The sequence below is a fragment of the Panthera uncia genome (assembly GCF_023721935.1).
Source record: "Panthera uncia isolate 11264 chromosome B2 unlocalized genomic scaffold, Puncia_PCG_1.0 HiC_scaffold_24, whole genome shotgun sequence".
Taxonomy (NCBI): Eukaryota; Metazoa; Chordata; class Mammalia; order Carnivora; family Felidae; genus Panthera; species Panthera uncia.
Genome location: NW_026057580.1, coordinates 11,145,498 through 11,162,631, shown reverse-complemented (window position 1 = coordinate 11,162,631; position 17,134 = coordinate 11,145,498). Strand labels below are relative to the sequence as shown.

The window sequence follows — 17,134 nt, the reverse complement described above, 5'->3', positions numbered from 1 at the left end:
AATTTCTTTTTTTCAGGGACATCTGGGTGGCTCAGTTGGTTAATCGTCTGACTTTTGATTTCAGCTCAGGTCATGATCTCATGGTTTGTGACACAGCCCGATGTTGGGCTCTGCTTGGTATCCTGTACATACCTGTCTCTCTGCCTTACCCCTGCTCAGGCTCTCTCTCTCAAAAATAAACTTAAAAAAAAAAAAAAAAAAGATGTTAAAAGATTTCTTTTTTAAGAATGCAATTAAATTTAATATTTTATTTTATTTTTAAAGTAAGCCACATGCCAAATGTGGGACTGAAACTCATGATCAAGAGTCACCTGCTGCCCCAAAACTTATTTTTTATAATTTTTGGGGTCATCACCAATCCAGGACAGTTATAAACTAAACTAATGACACGAACTTATTTTGGTGCAATGGCCAATGGTAAAGCAAATTTGGACTATCGATCACGGAAAGTTTAGTCTGTGACTGCAAAATTTTTGAAATTGTCTGCTCACTTTTTGCTGGCTCAAAGGCAAATTTCCTTAGAATACTCTGGTACTTGAACATATTTTTAAAAAAGTGAATATGGTTTATTCAGATAACTTTTTTAGACCTAATGTCTAAATGTCTAAATGTCTAAATGTCTAAATATTTTTTAATATTTATTTATGTTTGAGAGACAGTGCAAGCCGCGGAGGGACAGAGATAGAGGCGGACAAAGGCAGGCTCTGCACTGATAGCAGTGAGTTCCACAAGGGGCTTAAATTCACAAACCAGGAGATTATGACCTGAGCTGAAGTTGTCGTTGGACTCTCAAGGACTGAGCCACCCAGGCATCCAGGAGCCCTGTAAGATAGAGCAGATTTTGATGTTTCACCCTATTCTGAGGCTATGAACCTATTTCCCAGATGTTCAGGGAGAGGATGTCTTTCATGCTCCTCACATGAATAAGCTCTGGGCATCATTTCCTGTCTATGAAGGTTATGGACCCGAGAAGCCAAGCTAAGATTTTCTAGATTTGAAAAATGCCCTAAGGATCAGATCAATTTTCTCTTTGGTCTATCGCCCACATTTATAGTTTGGCTTAAATGATTATTCTCTTGATTATTCTACTATACTCTTAAGATACTTATACTTTTTCTATCATTTTTAGTTGTTTTTAGGGGAAGAGGTGGCCTTAAAACTTAGTCTTCCTTGTTATTGGAAATGGCGTCCCAATGAACTATTTCTTCACTTCTGCTATTTATCTGGCACCAGAGTAGGTGCTAGTGTATAATTCCACGTAACCCGATGGTGATCTGTGTCTTCTGTGAGCCAGCACTGGTCTGTGAATGTGCATCAGCCCACAAACAGATACAGACAGAAATTGAAAGTGAGGCCTTATCCTGTCTCATACTGGTAATCAACAAGACAAAAACAAGTTGTATACCAAGTCATTGGATCTGCTAAAGATGGTTTGATTATTGGCTGTTCGTGGGCCAGAGGTGGAGAAGCACGGTGTCTAAAGTGGAATAAGTTTTTAGACTTTTGTGGAGGTCACATAAAAACTGATAAAATTGTGGATACTCCCTCCAGAAATATGGCCATGTACAAAGATATATAAAATGTCAATATAGGGGCGCCTGGGTGGCTCAGTCAATTGAGCGACTGACTTCAGCTCAGGTCATGATCTCACGGTTCGTGGGTTTGAGCCCTGCATCAGGCTCTGTGCTGACAGCTCAGAGCCTGGAGCCTGCTTGGGATTCTGTGTCTCCTTCTCTCTCTGCCCCTCCCCCACTCGTGCTCTGTCTCTCTCTGTCTCAGAAATAAACACTAAAAATATTTTTAAAAAGTCAATATATATACACAGATCATCTCAAGTGTTACAGATTTTGATTATTTTTTTAAAATCCTAGGAAGAGACAAAGGCTGGAGAAGACATTTTGAACAATCACTTTATCACCTGACAATGCTACTCTGCTTATTTGTGAATAGAACTGGAGTAGACAAAAGCTGGATCCCATAACAACTATCAAGGGAAAAAGCTGAAAGATGCCATTTATTAGTCACTCCTTCATCCAAGTCACTCCTTCATCCAGGCCAACTTGAGCAGTCCTAGCCTCAGGGTCCAGTGTCTCATGTCAGGGGACTCAGTGATGTGAAAAGTGGCATCTATACCCAGCAGCAGGACACTCATTGTATAGGGGCCTCACCTTGGGTCCACTGTGGATTCTGTTCCTGGGTGTGTAGACTCAAGCCTGTTCTGTGACTTTCCTTGAAATAAAACATGGCCCCGTGTTCTCTCTCTCTCATCTGTAAGTCTCTGTAACTGTACATATGTATAATAAAGAGTCAGAAATCAATGTAGGGAGTAGTTATAGAGGAGCAAGACTTCACAGAAATTTTTTCCCAGATTTATGGAGATATAATTGACATATACCATTGTGTAAGTTTAAGGTACAAGCTTTTGTTTTGACACATGTCTATACTGCAAAATGATTACCATCACAGTATTAACCTGCATCATATCACACAGTTACCATTCCCTTTTGTGTGGGGCAAACATTTAAGATCTACACTCTTGTTATCTCAGAGATTTTATGTTGAGCTGATAACCACTTCCCCCATCTGCCACCTGGCTGTGCCCTATGAAGAGAAAATGTGTATGTCCCAGCATGTCTTCCATTTTTCTTCTTACAAAAAAAACCAATTCAAATATGTGTATAAGATACTTTCCCACAATGAAAATTAATGCATTAGGAAATGCTACAAAGTCCAACCTTAAATATATCCAGAACCCCATCACTTCCTATGATTTTTCCCTCCTCACACCCCAGATATACAGCTGACATCCCCCTCCTGGGCACTGCACTAGTTTCCTACACTTTTCCCCACTGGTCACTGGATCGTCACCTCTCAATTCTGTGCAAGAGCACACAGATGCTTCTAAAGAGATGTGAATCACGTTTATCTGTCCATTCTTTTAACTCCACGTTTCACACAGAGAAATCTCAACCCCCTTCTAATATCCTAAGGTCTACACATCTGACTGCGTTTCACATGCTCTCTGCTCCAGCCACAGTGGCCTCTCACCCTTCCTTGAACAAGGACACGCTCCTGCCCTAGTGCGTGTGCCTGGAGGTTCCCCTGCCTGGAAAGAACTCCCTGAGACATGCTCTTCAACAATTCCTTGTGTCCCGCACATCTCTCAGAGGTCAGCTTCCCAGTGAGGCTCCCTCTGATAGTAAAGTAGCCACCTTCCCTGTCCCCACACAGGAAACTCTCTGGGTCACCTTCCTCAAAGCACCTACCAATTTAAACATGTCCCTTATTTACCACATTTATACAATATATGGTTGAATCTGAATTACACTGGTTTTGACTGTGTACATCCACCAATATGTGGACTTGTTTTTTACAGTATCGTCAAATGAATGTTTTCCTTATGGTTTCTTAGTATTTTCTAGCTTAATTTATGAGTATAGTATATAATACATGTAACCTACAAAATATGTGTTAAAGAATTGTTTATGTTATCAAAAGGCTTCTAGTCAACAGTAGGCTATTAGTACTTAAGTTCTAGGGGAGTCAAAAGTTATACTTGGACTTGAGACTGCACAGTGAGGTTATTGCCCTCAATCCCCACATTGTTCCAGGGTCAAGTGGAGTCTGCCCCTCACCACTAGAACATATTCTCCACAAGACCAGCACATTTGCCTCTTCTTAGTCACTGAGGTGTCCTAGATGAAAAAATAGTGGGTCCTTCACGTGGTACACGACATTATCAGTGGAACGACTGGTCAGCGGAGAGGACCTCCGTCTTCTGGATGAGCCTCAGGCACAGCCGGTCCGTGGCAGCTCCCGCACAAAGTGCCCCCACCTCACCATCAGTGCCGCCTCTACTTTCCCCCAGGGCTGCTCCCCCCTCCCTCTTTCTGCTCAGCTCCCCCGTCCCACAGAGTTTCCCCTGCACAGCACAGCACACAGTTATAGTCCTGTCTTCAGAGTCACTGTACTTAGGCTCCATGGGGCCCTTTCTCCAACTAAATAGAAATCTACATTAGACCCTGCTTTATAAATCCATGAATGTAGATGGGAACCAGCACCAGTATCATTAGAACTAAGGACAGGAAGAGGGGGCAGAGAGGCAGGGAAGGTAGAAACTAACTGAAGTTGAACAAGGATGAGAAACTCCCAGATTCCCCTCTGTCTACCTCAGGATGTAAAGAATAATCCAGAAGACAACTCTAGAGGGAGGAGATGGATGAATCTGAAAATTCATGTCTCCAAACCACAGAGACTCCTGTGTGCAGGGCCCACCTAGGCCTGCAGAACGACAGCCCAAAGGACTCCTGGTGCTGTAACCACTGGGGTCATCTGGGGAGAAGGAGACAGGAACTCGGACACACGAGCAAGGACAGGCCTGATGCTCCATAGAAACAAGGGAAAAAAAAACACCCAAAAGATGGGCCTGAGGTCACAACCCAGGATGGAGCCTGCTGACCCAGTCACAGGAAGCTCTTGCTCCACAAGATCCTGGTGACAGGTGACGTCCACATCCCTGTGGTAACGGTCCTGGTGAGACAAGGTTCCACAGAAGGGACAAGGACAAGGAGCAGAGACATGACCCAGCTGAGGAGGGAGCTCGACACACCAAGGATGCACTGAGCACACCGACTGGACACAGGCCCCGTCCACACTCGGCTCCTCCAGCCCTCTCCTGTCCCCACCTGCAACAGACACGGCACAGGAAACAGCGGGTTCTGGGAGGTTCTCAGGGCTTTCATTTATTTTGTTGCAACTTTACAAATCTTTTCTTTTATTAATTCATCAATCCCACATACCCAGAATTACAAAATACCAATTCATATCTGGATTCTCATTTTCAATAGGAAAGTAAGGCGTCAGTACTCAGCCCAACATGAAAAAAAGACAAGGATGGAGATGGTCCAGCCCTGCCTCTAGTGAAACAGGAAAGCAGGTCAGAAAGGGAACACGAATCAGTACAGGTCATGGTGGGCGGGGGGGCCAGTCTCCTGCGTCCTCACAATATGCTAATAGGAACGCAGACACATTCTGACACCATTTGCAGAAAGAGAAGTCCAGAGCTCTTGTAACCAAGTGAGAGTGTGAAGAGATCCTGCATTGCTCAGTCCTCCACAGTCAGCTGGCCTCCCACTGTGACAATAAATAATCATGAACACATTTAGGTCACATAAATGCCACATTCTCAACAGCCTCCCATATGCTCAAAGTGCTCCTAGTGCCCCCACTCCTCCCCAGTTCAGGCCTTCTGGAGTCTTACTTTTAGGAGCTGCGGGAGACACATCAGAACCCTGGGCACTGTCATTGCCTGGGGTGGAATAAACAGGACGTGATCAGAGCCCTAGGAGATGAGACTAAATGAGGAGCTATGGAGGAAGTGGTGAGCTTCCCACAGAGTCCTGTCTACACTATCCCAGGGTTTCAGGAATCACCCCCTCCATACTTACGTGCAGCGTGAGAGTAGCTCGGTCCTTTTCCTCCTGTGGGAAGAAAATATCATGTTAGAGACTTGGGACAGCTGGGCCATGAGATCCTAGAGCAACCTCCTAGTCCTGGTCCAAAATGAAGCTTCCAGAGTTCTGACTAAACACCCAGGGCAGGATTGGGACACATGAAGAAAGAGTTGTGGGGTCACAGGACCACCTGACTTGCTGGAGGTCTGTCCTGAACAGGGACCTTCCTCTCTGTCCTGTCACTGCTAGGAATCAGGTCCCCATCAGCAGAACTACCAAGTGAAAATCTGTCCTTCATTTTCCAAGTGCTTTGCTACAGAGTGAATGTTAGTAATGGCTCCAGAGTGGGCAGTTACATGTGTGTGGATGGTACTTCCCAGGAACAAGGCAGGACAATGTGCTATCTACGAAACTCCCCAAGGGGACTAGAGACCCAGATCCCCCCACTCTGTTCCTGAGAACTTCTTCCTCCAGATCACAGCTCCAACCACCACAGTGACCACAAGGACAGCCACACCAGCAATGATGCCCAGGATGGGGATGGAGGGCAGAGAGGATGGCTCTGGAAAGGGAAGGAAGGTGAGGGGCCCAGACCTCTGGCTTCAGTCCTGACTCTGAAATTTCCAGAAGGGCCCTGCTTTCCCTGACACGGGGCTCTACCCCCAACCCTCCTTACCCCATCTCAAGGTGATGGGCTCGGGCAGCCCCTCGTGCTGCACATGGCACGTGTATCTCTGCTCCTCTCCAGAAGGCACCACCACAGCCGCCCACTTCTGGAAGGTTCCATCTCCCGCAGGCCTGGTGTCCACAAGCTCTGTGTCCTGGGTGTGGTCCTGCCCATCACGCTGCCAGGTCAGGGTGATCTCCGCAGGGTAGAAGCCCAGAGCCCAGCACCTCAGGGCCACCTCACGGTCAGAGATGGGGTGGCGGGTCACCCGTGTTTTGGGAGATTCTGAGGAAGAAGAAACAGAGAATCCACACTGTGGTTTAGCTTTATGGGCCACTGAAACTGCAACCACGTGACCATCCTGAGGTGGACAGGACAACTGGTCTGGATGGAAGAAGCACAAAACCCAGACAGCAGTCTAGCCTTTGGGATCTCCTGATTCTTGTTAAGTTCTGGAATCAGGGAGAGAACCCAGGTAGGAGGCTGCAGGTCCAAGGGGGGAACACACTGTGGTCCTGAGTGTGGTGGAGGGTGAATGACTCAGAAAACCCGGAGTCAGATCTCCAAAGATGTTCTCAGGGAGAAAAAGGCCTTGAGAGGGAAGGTCAGGGTTCATAAGGTGGCTGCCAGGGTCAGAGGGAACTGCTGATGGGTTATTTCAGGGATGGTCTCAACCTGGATCCCAGGGGGAGACTGGATTCCTCACTGCCCTTTAGAGAAAAGCGCCCTCTAGGGGAGTTACTCTCTAGTAGAAGTATGAACACCGAGGCGGATCTCCCTCTTCCCACCCGGGGAGGGGCGCTGTTCTGACACTGAGTCCATTTTTCCTTTCTCGTGGGAAGCCAGCCCCAGTGTAAGGGAGATTGGGGAGGCCCCGCGGACCTGTACCTGCGCGAAGCAGCGTCTCCTTCCCCATCTCCAGGTACCTGCGGAGCCAATCCAAGCACATGCCCTCCGCGTAGTTCCCGGTCTTCCGCCACACCGACCACCTCCCACTTGCGGCGGATGATCTGCGCCGCGGTGTCCGCCGCGGTCCAGGAGCGCAGGTCCTCGTTCAGGGCAATGTAATCCTCGCCGTCGTAGGCCAACTGACTGTACCCGCGGAGGAAGCACCCATCTGGCCCCACGTCACAGCCATACGTATCCTGTAAGGTGTGAGACCCTGGTTCCCACCCCGCCCCCGCAGTCAGACCCGCCAACGGAGCCCTGACCCCGCGGTCAGCCCCCAGACCTTCCCAGTCCCAACAGGCAAGCGACTATGTCCAAACCGAAAGTGAAACCGCTTAAAAGCTCCCGCGGGCTCTTCCCGGGTTGAGGGACTGCCATGCCGGGGGCGGGCCGCGGTTTCCCGCAGACTTCGGGTGGCGCTCGGACCCAGACTTGGGGCGACCCCGGCCCATCAGTGGGGATGGGGGTCATGATCCGGGCCAGCTCACCGGACTCGCTCTGGTTGTAGTAGCCGAGGGCAGTCTGCAGGCTCACTCGGAAAATCTGTGCTGTCTCCTTGACCCTCCGCGTCTCCCGGTCCCAGTACACTGGCCCCTCCTGCTCCAACCACTGCGTCCGCGGCTCTACCCTCGGACTTGGGGCATCGCTGTCGAACCGCACGAACTGCTTGTCGTCTACGTAGCCGACTTCCAAGTAGCGGGGCTCCCCGCGGCCGGGTCGGGACACGACGGTGGAGAAATACCTGAGGGAGTGGGAGCCTGAGGGCGTGGAGGGGCTGAGACCCCGCCCGACCCTCCTCCCGGAGCGGGGCCGGGTCCTTGGTGGAGGTGGCCGGGAGGGCAGGACGAGGGGGACCCGAGTCGGGGAGAGCAGGGCAGAGTGGGAGAGGGATGGGGAGGACAGGCCAGGGCGGGGACGGGTGGGGGTCTGGGGTGGGAGCGGAGGACAGGCACCTCCCCCCGGGGTCCTACGTCCTCGCCAGGCGGTCCCCTTGCCCCTGAGTCCCTTTCCATCAGACCCCGCACTCACCCGCCCAGGTCTGGGTCATGGCCAGGGCCTCCGACAGCAGCAGGAGGAGGGTTCGGGGCATAATGACCCGCTTCTTCAGGGTCTGGAGAGAATGATTCGCAGTTGGTAGCGGGGTCGGGTGCGGAGACTTGGTAACAGGGGAACTTGAGGTGCCGCTGATTGGCTTCCCCGGAAACCCGACACTAATAGGAGTGTGAACTGAGTTGCGTCATCAGTATCCAGGCGGAAATACCTGACAATGATTGTAGAAAGAGAAGTGGAGGGGCGCCTGGGTGGCTTGGTCGGTTGAGCGTCTGACTTTGGCTCAGGACGTGAGTCGGTCTGTGAGTTTGAGCCCCACCTCGGGCTCTGTGCTGACAGCTCAGAGCCTGGAGCCTGTTTCGGATTCTGTGTCTCCCTCTCTCTCTCTGCCCCTCCCCTGTTCATGCTCTGTCTCTCTCTGTCTCAAAAATAAATAAACGTTAAAAAAATAAAAAAAAAAAAAAAAAGGAAGAGAAGTGGAGATTGGGACCCCTCAACACAACCCTGGAACCTGAGTCCTTGAGAGCCAGCCCCAGGGACCAGGGACTGCCCAGACCCTCTCACCTCACAGAGCGCTCTTTGTCACAATCTCTCCCTGAGTGGTGGCCCAGGAGCTGTGTGAGTCAGTGATTCTCCCAACATTTTGTTCTCAGGTTATCTACACAGTCTTACAAATTACTGAGGATCCCAGTCTTACAAATTACTGAGGATCCCAAGGATAATTTTGTGTCTGTGGATTATATCTATCAATATTTACCATAATAGGAATAAAACAGGTTTAAAAATTTATTAATTCATTTATGGTCATATTAATAACCCATGGCATGAAAACAGAAATACTGTTTTTATGAAAAAGAACCATTTCCCCAAATAAACAGGGTAGTGAGAAGACTGGATTTTGTTATATTTTCCATTTTTGCAAATCTCTTTCTTGTCTGTCTAATTAGAAGACCACTGGATGTTCAAATTTGCTTCTGCATTTATTGTGTTGTTTTGGTTGAAATATATGAAGTAATTTACAACCCTGCAACAATGTAATAATAGTATGTTTCATAACCTTTTCAAATAATTATGAATATTCTTCTTTGATACTATATTAAAACAACACAAATTGTACTTTCTCTAAGGTAATTTGCAAAGTAGAACCTGAAACAGCATCATTGACTGTCTCCTTCTGTGTTACATTAAACCCATAGGCCCATCTGCACATTGAATGGATCTTGTACTAATGCCTGATTGTTTTTTTTTTTTTTTTTAACGTTTATTTATTTTTGAGACAGAGAGAGACATAGCATGAACGGGGGAGGGGCAGAGAGAGAGGGAGACACAGAATCTGAAACAGGCTCCAGGCTCTGAGCCATCAGCCCAGAGCCCGACGCAGGGCTCGAACTCAGGGACCGCGAGATCATGACCTGAGCTGAAGTCGGACGCTTAACCACCCAGGCACCCCAATGCCTGATTGTTTTAAAGTGTCATTTCACTATGTGATATAGATAGCGTTTGTTAGATTGGAATGGAATTATCAGAACGTCACATTTGTTTTAATATTACCACAAATCCCAACAGAAAAGTTTCTCAGTATGAGAAGCTGTCAGGCTTATTGGTGGATCACAAGTTTTCCAAAATGTTGATTTTCTCTTGAGAGCTTACGTTTTATCAAGGTAACAAGTACTGCCAGCTGTCTCATGTGAGCTGATTTTCATGAAGGGATAGGTTCATGTTCATTTTTAAGAAACTATCTGCCAAATATCCTAGGCTAAATAATCCAAATTTCTGTGTCATTCATTCTTTCAAATAAAAATGGCATTCTGCAAAAGAAAAACAAACACATAAAAAGCATTCCAATTAAGTTCATGGAGATTATTTTCCCTGGGGCTTAGGGATGTAGCAGAAGTGCTATACATCCCAAGTCATCATATAACACATATTTAAAATGTGGATTTAAGGGGCGCCTGGGTGGTTCGGTTGGTTGAGCATCTGACTCTGACTCTGGATATCAGCTTATGTCATGGTCCCAGGGTCCTGGGATCGAATCCCATGTTGGGCTCCGCACTGAGTGTAGAGCCTGCTTAAGATTCTCTCTCCCTAACCTTCTGCCCCTCTCCCCTGCTTACACTCTCACTCTCTCTCTAAAAAAATAAAAAAATAAAGAACATGTGGATTTAAGAATATTTTGGTAAAGATAATAATTTTTAATAGTTCACGGCATTTTTTAAATTTTTTTTTAACGTTTATTTATTTTTGAGACAGAGAGAGACAGAGCATGAACAGGGGAGGGGCAGAGAGAGAGGGAGACACAGAATCTGAAACAGGCTCCAGGCTCTGAGCTGTCAGCACAGAGCCCGACGCGGGGCTTGAACTCACGGACCGTGAGATCATGACCTGAGCCGAAGTCGGACGCTTAACCGACCAAGCCACCTAGGCGCCCCAATACTTCAGGGCATTTTAAAGTGATACTAATATATATATTTAATGGAAGTAAGTAGTGGTGAAGAATAACAACTATTGTAGTTTGGACCCATAACCTCCATTCTGGCTATGTTTTACCTCACCGTGAATGTCAACATAGTAAAAAGGCAAATACTGTCTAGGTACTATCATGAAAATAGTTTAAACCCCATGGATTCTGTGAAAGGGCCTCAGTGACTTCTGGTGTTCCACAGACCACACTTTGAGAACTGCTGCTCTGAATAAACCTGGGAGGGTCGCCCAGCTGATCCCCGCCCTGGCCTCTTCTTAGCAGAATCCCTTTCCCTGAGCTGGACTTGGCTCTGATAACTTAGCTCAGAGTTTAGCCCCTGAGGGCACCTGGGACAGAACTCACCTCCTGGAAGTTTGCTGCCAGAGTGTCCTCAGTCTGGGAAGGGAGGTGGAGGGGCCGGTATTTCCTTTTGTAATTGGGAACAGTTTGTGCCTGAAGGCACCAGACCCATGCATGACCGACTTTGATTTTGTGAGATACCACCTTACTATGTATTCGCATCCCAGAGATCTCATGTAGTCTGTAAGAGAAATAATATTGGTCTTCACATTTTACATGTACCTAATGCATCTGACTTGAGGCCCATAAAGCATGCAATGCAGTACCGTCCAATACAACATTCTGTAATGAAGGAATTGTTCTATATCTGCCCTGTCCAGCATGGTGGCCACAAACTGCATGTGGCTCTTGAGATACAGGTGGCACTTGAAATGGGGCTAGTGTGCTGAACAGTTGCATTTTTAATTATTTCAAAGGAATTTGAATTTAAGTAGCCATATGTGGTTAGTAGCTACTAGTTTTAAAAATTTATTTATTTTGAAGGGGAGAGGGACAGAGAGAGAAGGAGAGAGAGAATCCCAAGCATGCTCTGTGCTGTCAGTGCAGAGTCCCACGTAGGGCTCGATCCAAGAACTGTGGGATAAAGACCTGCGCTGAAATCAAGAATCAGTCGCTTAGCCAACTGAGCCACTCAGGTATCCCTAGTAGTCTCCATTTGGGCAGTACATATCTAGAACGTTCTTGGTTTTCAGAATCCTCCTCAAAATAGATACTATGTGACTCATAGGTTTATGTATACTAAATTTATCTTCGTATGGAAGTCATGGATTTGTCTATGTGTGTTTGAGACATACCCTTGAGAGTTTAATTAATAATGTGTTATAACTGCTAAAGTGTATAGAGATTAACCAAAACATGATGTATCAAATCAAATTCACTGTTCAAAAATGCCCATCACTGGAGGTAATTTTAGTTTCTATTACCTTGGGTGACTTGGTGTTTGTGTTAACCTGGTAAACATAAGCAGGCACGTAGGTCTTCACTGAGCCCAAGAGAGAGGATTTATTGAACACAACATATATGAGCTACCTTGTAGGCCCTGCACATACTTGTAAAAATCCTAAAGCAGAAGATGTACCTCTTAGATTCCACCACCTTAGAATCTTTTACCTGTTGCTCTTTTGCCCAAATTCAGACATTTCTCTGTGTTTTCCTTTACCCTTGAAACCCTCTGCTCTTCATTTCTACCAAGGTGAAAATATACATGAAACATTTATAATTGTGGGATGAAGAATTCTGTAAGTGTGGCCCAATGATTTGAAAATCGTGATATGAAAATGATAAAGCCAAACAAAATTTCTGCATGTCAAGCACTCACAAAGATTCAAACACATGTCGTGATCAAATTAAAAGACACAGAAACAATTTTGACAGACAAAAGGGTAACATGCTTCAATATTCTCCAGCCAAAGACCACCAGGAGCAGCTGTGGGCATTCAAGTTGGATCTATTACTTGTTGCACTGAGAAAGAACGCACTCCTTTGGGGCCATGAGGCATCTTAATATGAAGGTGTTGGAACCTATAAGAATATGAGCTTTGGATGGGTGTTTGGGGAAGGGTTTGTGGAAGCTGGGGCGCACTCCTGGCTGCATGTTGTGAGCATGTGTGGGCAATTCTATGCTTGACCATCTGAGTGAATTTCATTTCTAAGCAGGACAGACCAGAGTGATGATAAAGCAGTAAGGGTAAAGAAGCAGTGATTGGTCACATTAACCAGCACAAGGAGATGTTGGGTATTTTGTGGGTTGTACAATGCCTGTTTTATCTGTAATTAGACAAAGCAATGTCATGGTTTCAGAGTGTCCTTGTCTGATGTTGATGTTCTTGAGATGACTGGCTCATGTCCCACAGGAATAATATGGCCCAGTGGTGTCATCGGTCAGCTTCTTACCACACTGTGGCCCAGCTGTCAGTGTCAGACCTGTTCCAGATGTGGGGGCTGCTGTTTATTCTCTCTTCCATTCCATATTTTAAAATAACTACAATCCATTTGAAAAATTATTAAAGAATTGGTGTTTCCATTTCTTTCGGTAAATACCCAGGAGTGGAATTATTGGGTGATGCGGCAAATCCCTATGTTGTAAACCTGAAAGTGTGTGTCAACTGTAATCAAATAAAAAAATAAACAGAAAAGAAAAAAGAGAATTAAGAATATTAGAAAACAATTCAGAAGGGAAGAAATGAAACATCAAAAAAAATATATTGGTGATAAGTATGCATAAAGAAAAATGAGAATGTGGATAAGAAATGGGAATACAACTTAGAATCTATCAACTTGGCAAAGATGAAGCCAGGTGATGAGAGTGTCCAACAGATGGTCGGGAAAATACACTGTCATAAAGGGTGATGGTAGTAAAAACTGGTATAAAGTTAGAAAAAAAATTTTTTTTAGTGTTTATTTTTGAGTGTGTGTGTGAGAGACAGTGTGTGCAAGCAGGGGATGGGCAGAGGGAGAGAGAAATACAGAATCTGAAGGAAACTCCAGGTTCTGAGCTGTCAGAACAGAGCCTGATGCAGGGCTTGAGCTCATGAGCCATGAGATCATGACCTGAGCTGAAGTCAGATGCTTAACCGACTGAGCCACCCAGGTGCCCCACTGGTATAAAATTTTCAAAGGTTCTTCTGAAAATGTCTCCACAATTTAAATCTGCTTATATTGTAACACAGACATTTTATTTTAGGAGTTTATCTTGAGATAATCATACTTTTTTCAAAAGTATATTTTCAAGGATGTTTCTTGAATTGTGGTTTATAAAGAAAAAGCAGAACTTTAAGTGCTATAATCAATATGATGATGGTATGTATAAATAGTGGAATATGTCTCAGGCATTATCACCATGTGATGTACACAGAGGGTCAAAGTTAATCTTCAAAGTAAACCCAAGAGGCACCTCATAGGGGATCCCTTTGTACAGACAGGGAAAGGGAGACTTGGAATAAGGAGGTGGTGGAACCAGGGTTAAGATTTGCTTTTAGAGGCCTATTGATTTGTCTGTCCTTGGATCCCTGTCCATAAGGAGGTGGGTATGACTGTGCACTCCATGCAAGTGAACTGTTACAGTGTTCCAGAATTTTCTGTGATGGGAGGCTGTTTAGCTCAGAATCTAGGAGGACATTAAGTGGCAGTGTGACTTACCTGCTCAAATCAAACTAAAGCCCATCATCCAGTATACATCTTGAGGCCTCCAGTAGCTCAGGATCAGCTGGACTCCAGAGCTACAACAAAGAGCAAGGGTGAGACCCTGGTCATGCAACACCAGCACTGTTATGTGGGAGATGAGCATTTAGCAGAAATGACAGAGATAAATGTAAGTCACTCCTGAAATAAGTGGTGTGTGGAGAAAGGTCATGATATCATGAAAGCGGATGACCAGGAGACCTAACAGGTCCCCTACTGCTAGTATCAATCATATCTACAGTGTGTAAAAGACATATGGATATGAAACAAAAACACGATTATACACAGTGGTATATAACCATAGAATAGGAAAGAGCCCTTGGAAATTAAAAATGTGACCATAGAGGGGTTCCCCTGGGTGGCTTAGTTGATTGAGTGTCTGACTCTTGATTTTGGTTCAGGTCATAATCTTGTGGTTCATGGGTGTGAGACCCGCATCAGGCTCTGAGCTGACAGTGCAGAGTTGGCTTGGGATTCTCTCTCTCTCTCTCCCTCTCTCTCTGCCCCTCCCCCATTCGCGCGCTCTCTCTCTCTCTCAAAATAAATAAATAAACTTAAAAAATGACCATTGAAATGAATAATTTAGTCAATAAAGTGGATGATTACAGTTGTACTTTCCCGTAGTAGTACAGTTGGGAAGGTGATGTCAGCAGGAGAGAAGACCTGTTTGGCTCTCAATCAAGTGACTCCAATAAGTTAATAACAGTAGTTTTAAAAAGAATGGAGAGACGGGGTGCCTGGGTAGCTCAGTTGGTTGAATGACCGACTTCAGCTCAGGTCATGATCTTGAGGTTCATGAGTTTGAGCCCCGCATCGGGCTCTGTGCTGACAGCTCAGAGCCTGGAGCCTGCTTTAGATTCTGTGTCTCCCTCTCTCTCTGCCTCTCCCCCACTCATGCTCTGTCTCTCTCTGTCTTTCAAAAATAAAAAAAAAAAAACAACACTAAAAAAAAGAATGGAGAGTAGGAAATGATAAAAAACAATTTTAAGAGTATTACTCAGGGCGCCTGGGTGGCTCAGTCGGTTAAGTGTCTGACTTTGGCTCAGGTCATGATCTCACGGTCCGTGAGTTCGAGCCCCACGTCGGGCTCTATGCTGACATCTCAGAGCCTGGAGCCTGCTTCCGATTCTGTGTCTCCCTCTCTCTCTGCCCCTCCCCCGCTCATGCTCTGTCTCTCTCCGTCTCAAAAATAAATAAACATTAAAAAAATTTTTTTTAATAAAAAAAAAAAGAGTATTACTCAGTGTTGACAGGGAAAAACACACATGTTGAAAGACCAAACCAAATTATTATTATTTTTTTTCCTTCCAAGATTTTACTTAAATTCAAGTTAGTTAACATATAGTGTAGTTTTGGTTTCAGGAGTAGAATTTAGTGATTCATCTCTTGCATATAACACTCAGTGCTCATCCCAACAAATGCCCTCCTTATTTCCCATCACCCATTTAGCCCATTCTCCCAACCACCTCCCCTTCAGCAACCATCAGTTTGTTTTCTATAGTTATGAGTATCTTATGGTTTGCCTCCCTCTCTGTATCTTATTTTATTTTTCCATCCTTCCCATATGTTCATCTGCTTCATCTCTTAAAATCCACATATGAGTGAAATCATAAGGTAGTTTCTTTCTCTGACCAACTTATTTTACTTAGCATAATACGCTTTAGTTCCATCCACATTGTTGCAAATGGCAACATTTCATTCGTTTTGATGGCTGATGTTCCATTGTATATATACCACATCTTTATCCATTCATCAGTCAATGGACATTTGGGCTCTTTCCATAACTTGGCTATTGTGGAGAGTGCTGCTATAAACATATAAAGGTGCATATGCCCTTTCAATCAGTATTTTTGTATCCTTTGGATAAATGCCTAATAGTACAGTTGCTGGATCGTGGGGTAGTTCTATTTTTAAGTTTTGAGGAATCTCCATACTGTTTTCCAGAGTGGCCTGCATTCCCCACCCCAACAGTGTAAGAAGGTTTCCCTTTCTCCACATCTTCGCCAACATTTATTGTTTCCTGAGTTTTAAATTTTAGCCATTCTGACAGGTGTGAGGTGATATCTCATTGTGATTTAATTTGTATTTCCCTGATGATGAGTAATGTTGAGCATTTTTTCATGTGTCAGTTGGCCATTTGTATGTCTTCTTTGGAGAGATGTCTGTTCATGTCTTCTGCCCATTTCTTAACTGGATTATGTATGTTTTGGGTGTTGAGTTTGAAAGATTTTGTGGATTTTGGATACTACCTCTTTGTCTGATATGTCATTTGCAAATATCTTCTCCCATTCTGTTGATTGCCTTTTAGTTTTGTTGATTGTTTCCTTTGCTGAGCAGAGGCTTTTTATCTTGATGAAGTCCCAGGAGTTCATTTTTGCTTTTGTTTTCCTTGCCTCCAGAGACATATCTACTAAGAAGTTGCTGTGGCCAAGGTCAAAGAGGTTGCTCTCTGTGTTCTCCTCTAGAATTTTTCTGGTTTCCTGTTTTATATTTAGTCATTTTATCCATTTTTAATTTATTTTTGTGTATGGTGTAAGAAAGTGGTCCAGTTTCATTCTTCTGCATTTGTCTGTCCAGTTTTCCCAACACCAATTGTTGAAGAGACTGTCTTTCCTGCTATATCAAAGATTAGTTGACCATATAGTTGTGGGTCCATTTCTGGGTTCTCTATCCTATTCCATTGATCTGTGTGTCTGTTTTTGTGCCAGTACCATACTGTCTTGATGACTACAGGTTTGTAATACAGCTTGAAGTCCAGAATTATGATTCCTCCTGGTTTGGTTTTCTTTTTCAACATTACTTTGGCTATATAGTGTCTTTTCTGGTTTCATACAAATTTTAGAATTGTTTTTTCTAGCTCTATGAAGAATGCTGGTGTTATTTTGATAGGGATTGCATTGGATGTGTAGATTGCTTTGGGTAGTATAGACATTTTAACAATATTTGTTCTTCCAATCCATGGTCATGGAATATTTTTCATTTCTTTTTTTAATGTTTATTTATTTTGAGAGAGAG

General features: G+C 44.8%; 1 protein-coding gene and 1 pseudogene across 3 annotated transcripts in view; both read right to left on the bottom strand.

Annotated features, from left to right (window-relative positions):
- Positions 1–689: 689 nt before the first annotated feature.
- The window catches only part of LOC125938456 (class I histocompatibility antigen, Gogo-B*0101 alpha chain-like), a 75,270-nt gene continuing 58,825 nt past the window's right edge, over positions 690–17,134 (bottom strand). The window contains exons 6-7 of one of the 3 annotated variants that reach the window (XM_049653628.1): positions 5,448–5,480; positions 690–822 (exon numbers count right to left, since the gene is read on the bottom strand). In XM_049653628.1, the coding sequence (XP_049509585.1) occupies positions 758–822; positions 5,448–5,480 (98 nt within the window). In that variant the 3' untranslated portion in view covers positions 690–757. Of the gene's footprint in view, positions 823–2,249; positions 2,285–5,318; positions 5,342–5,447; positions 5,481–17,134 lie in introns of those variants that run through there. The other 2 variants (XM_049653631.1, XM_049653633.1) reach the window with 2 other exon arrangements.
- LOC125938471 (DLA class I histocompatibility antigen, A9/A9 alpha chain-like) lies at positions 4,717–8,264 on the bottom strand (annotated as a pseudogene).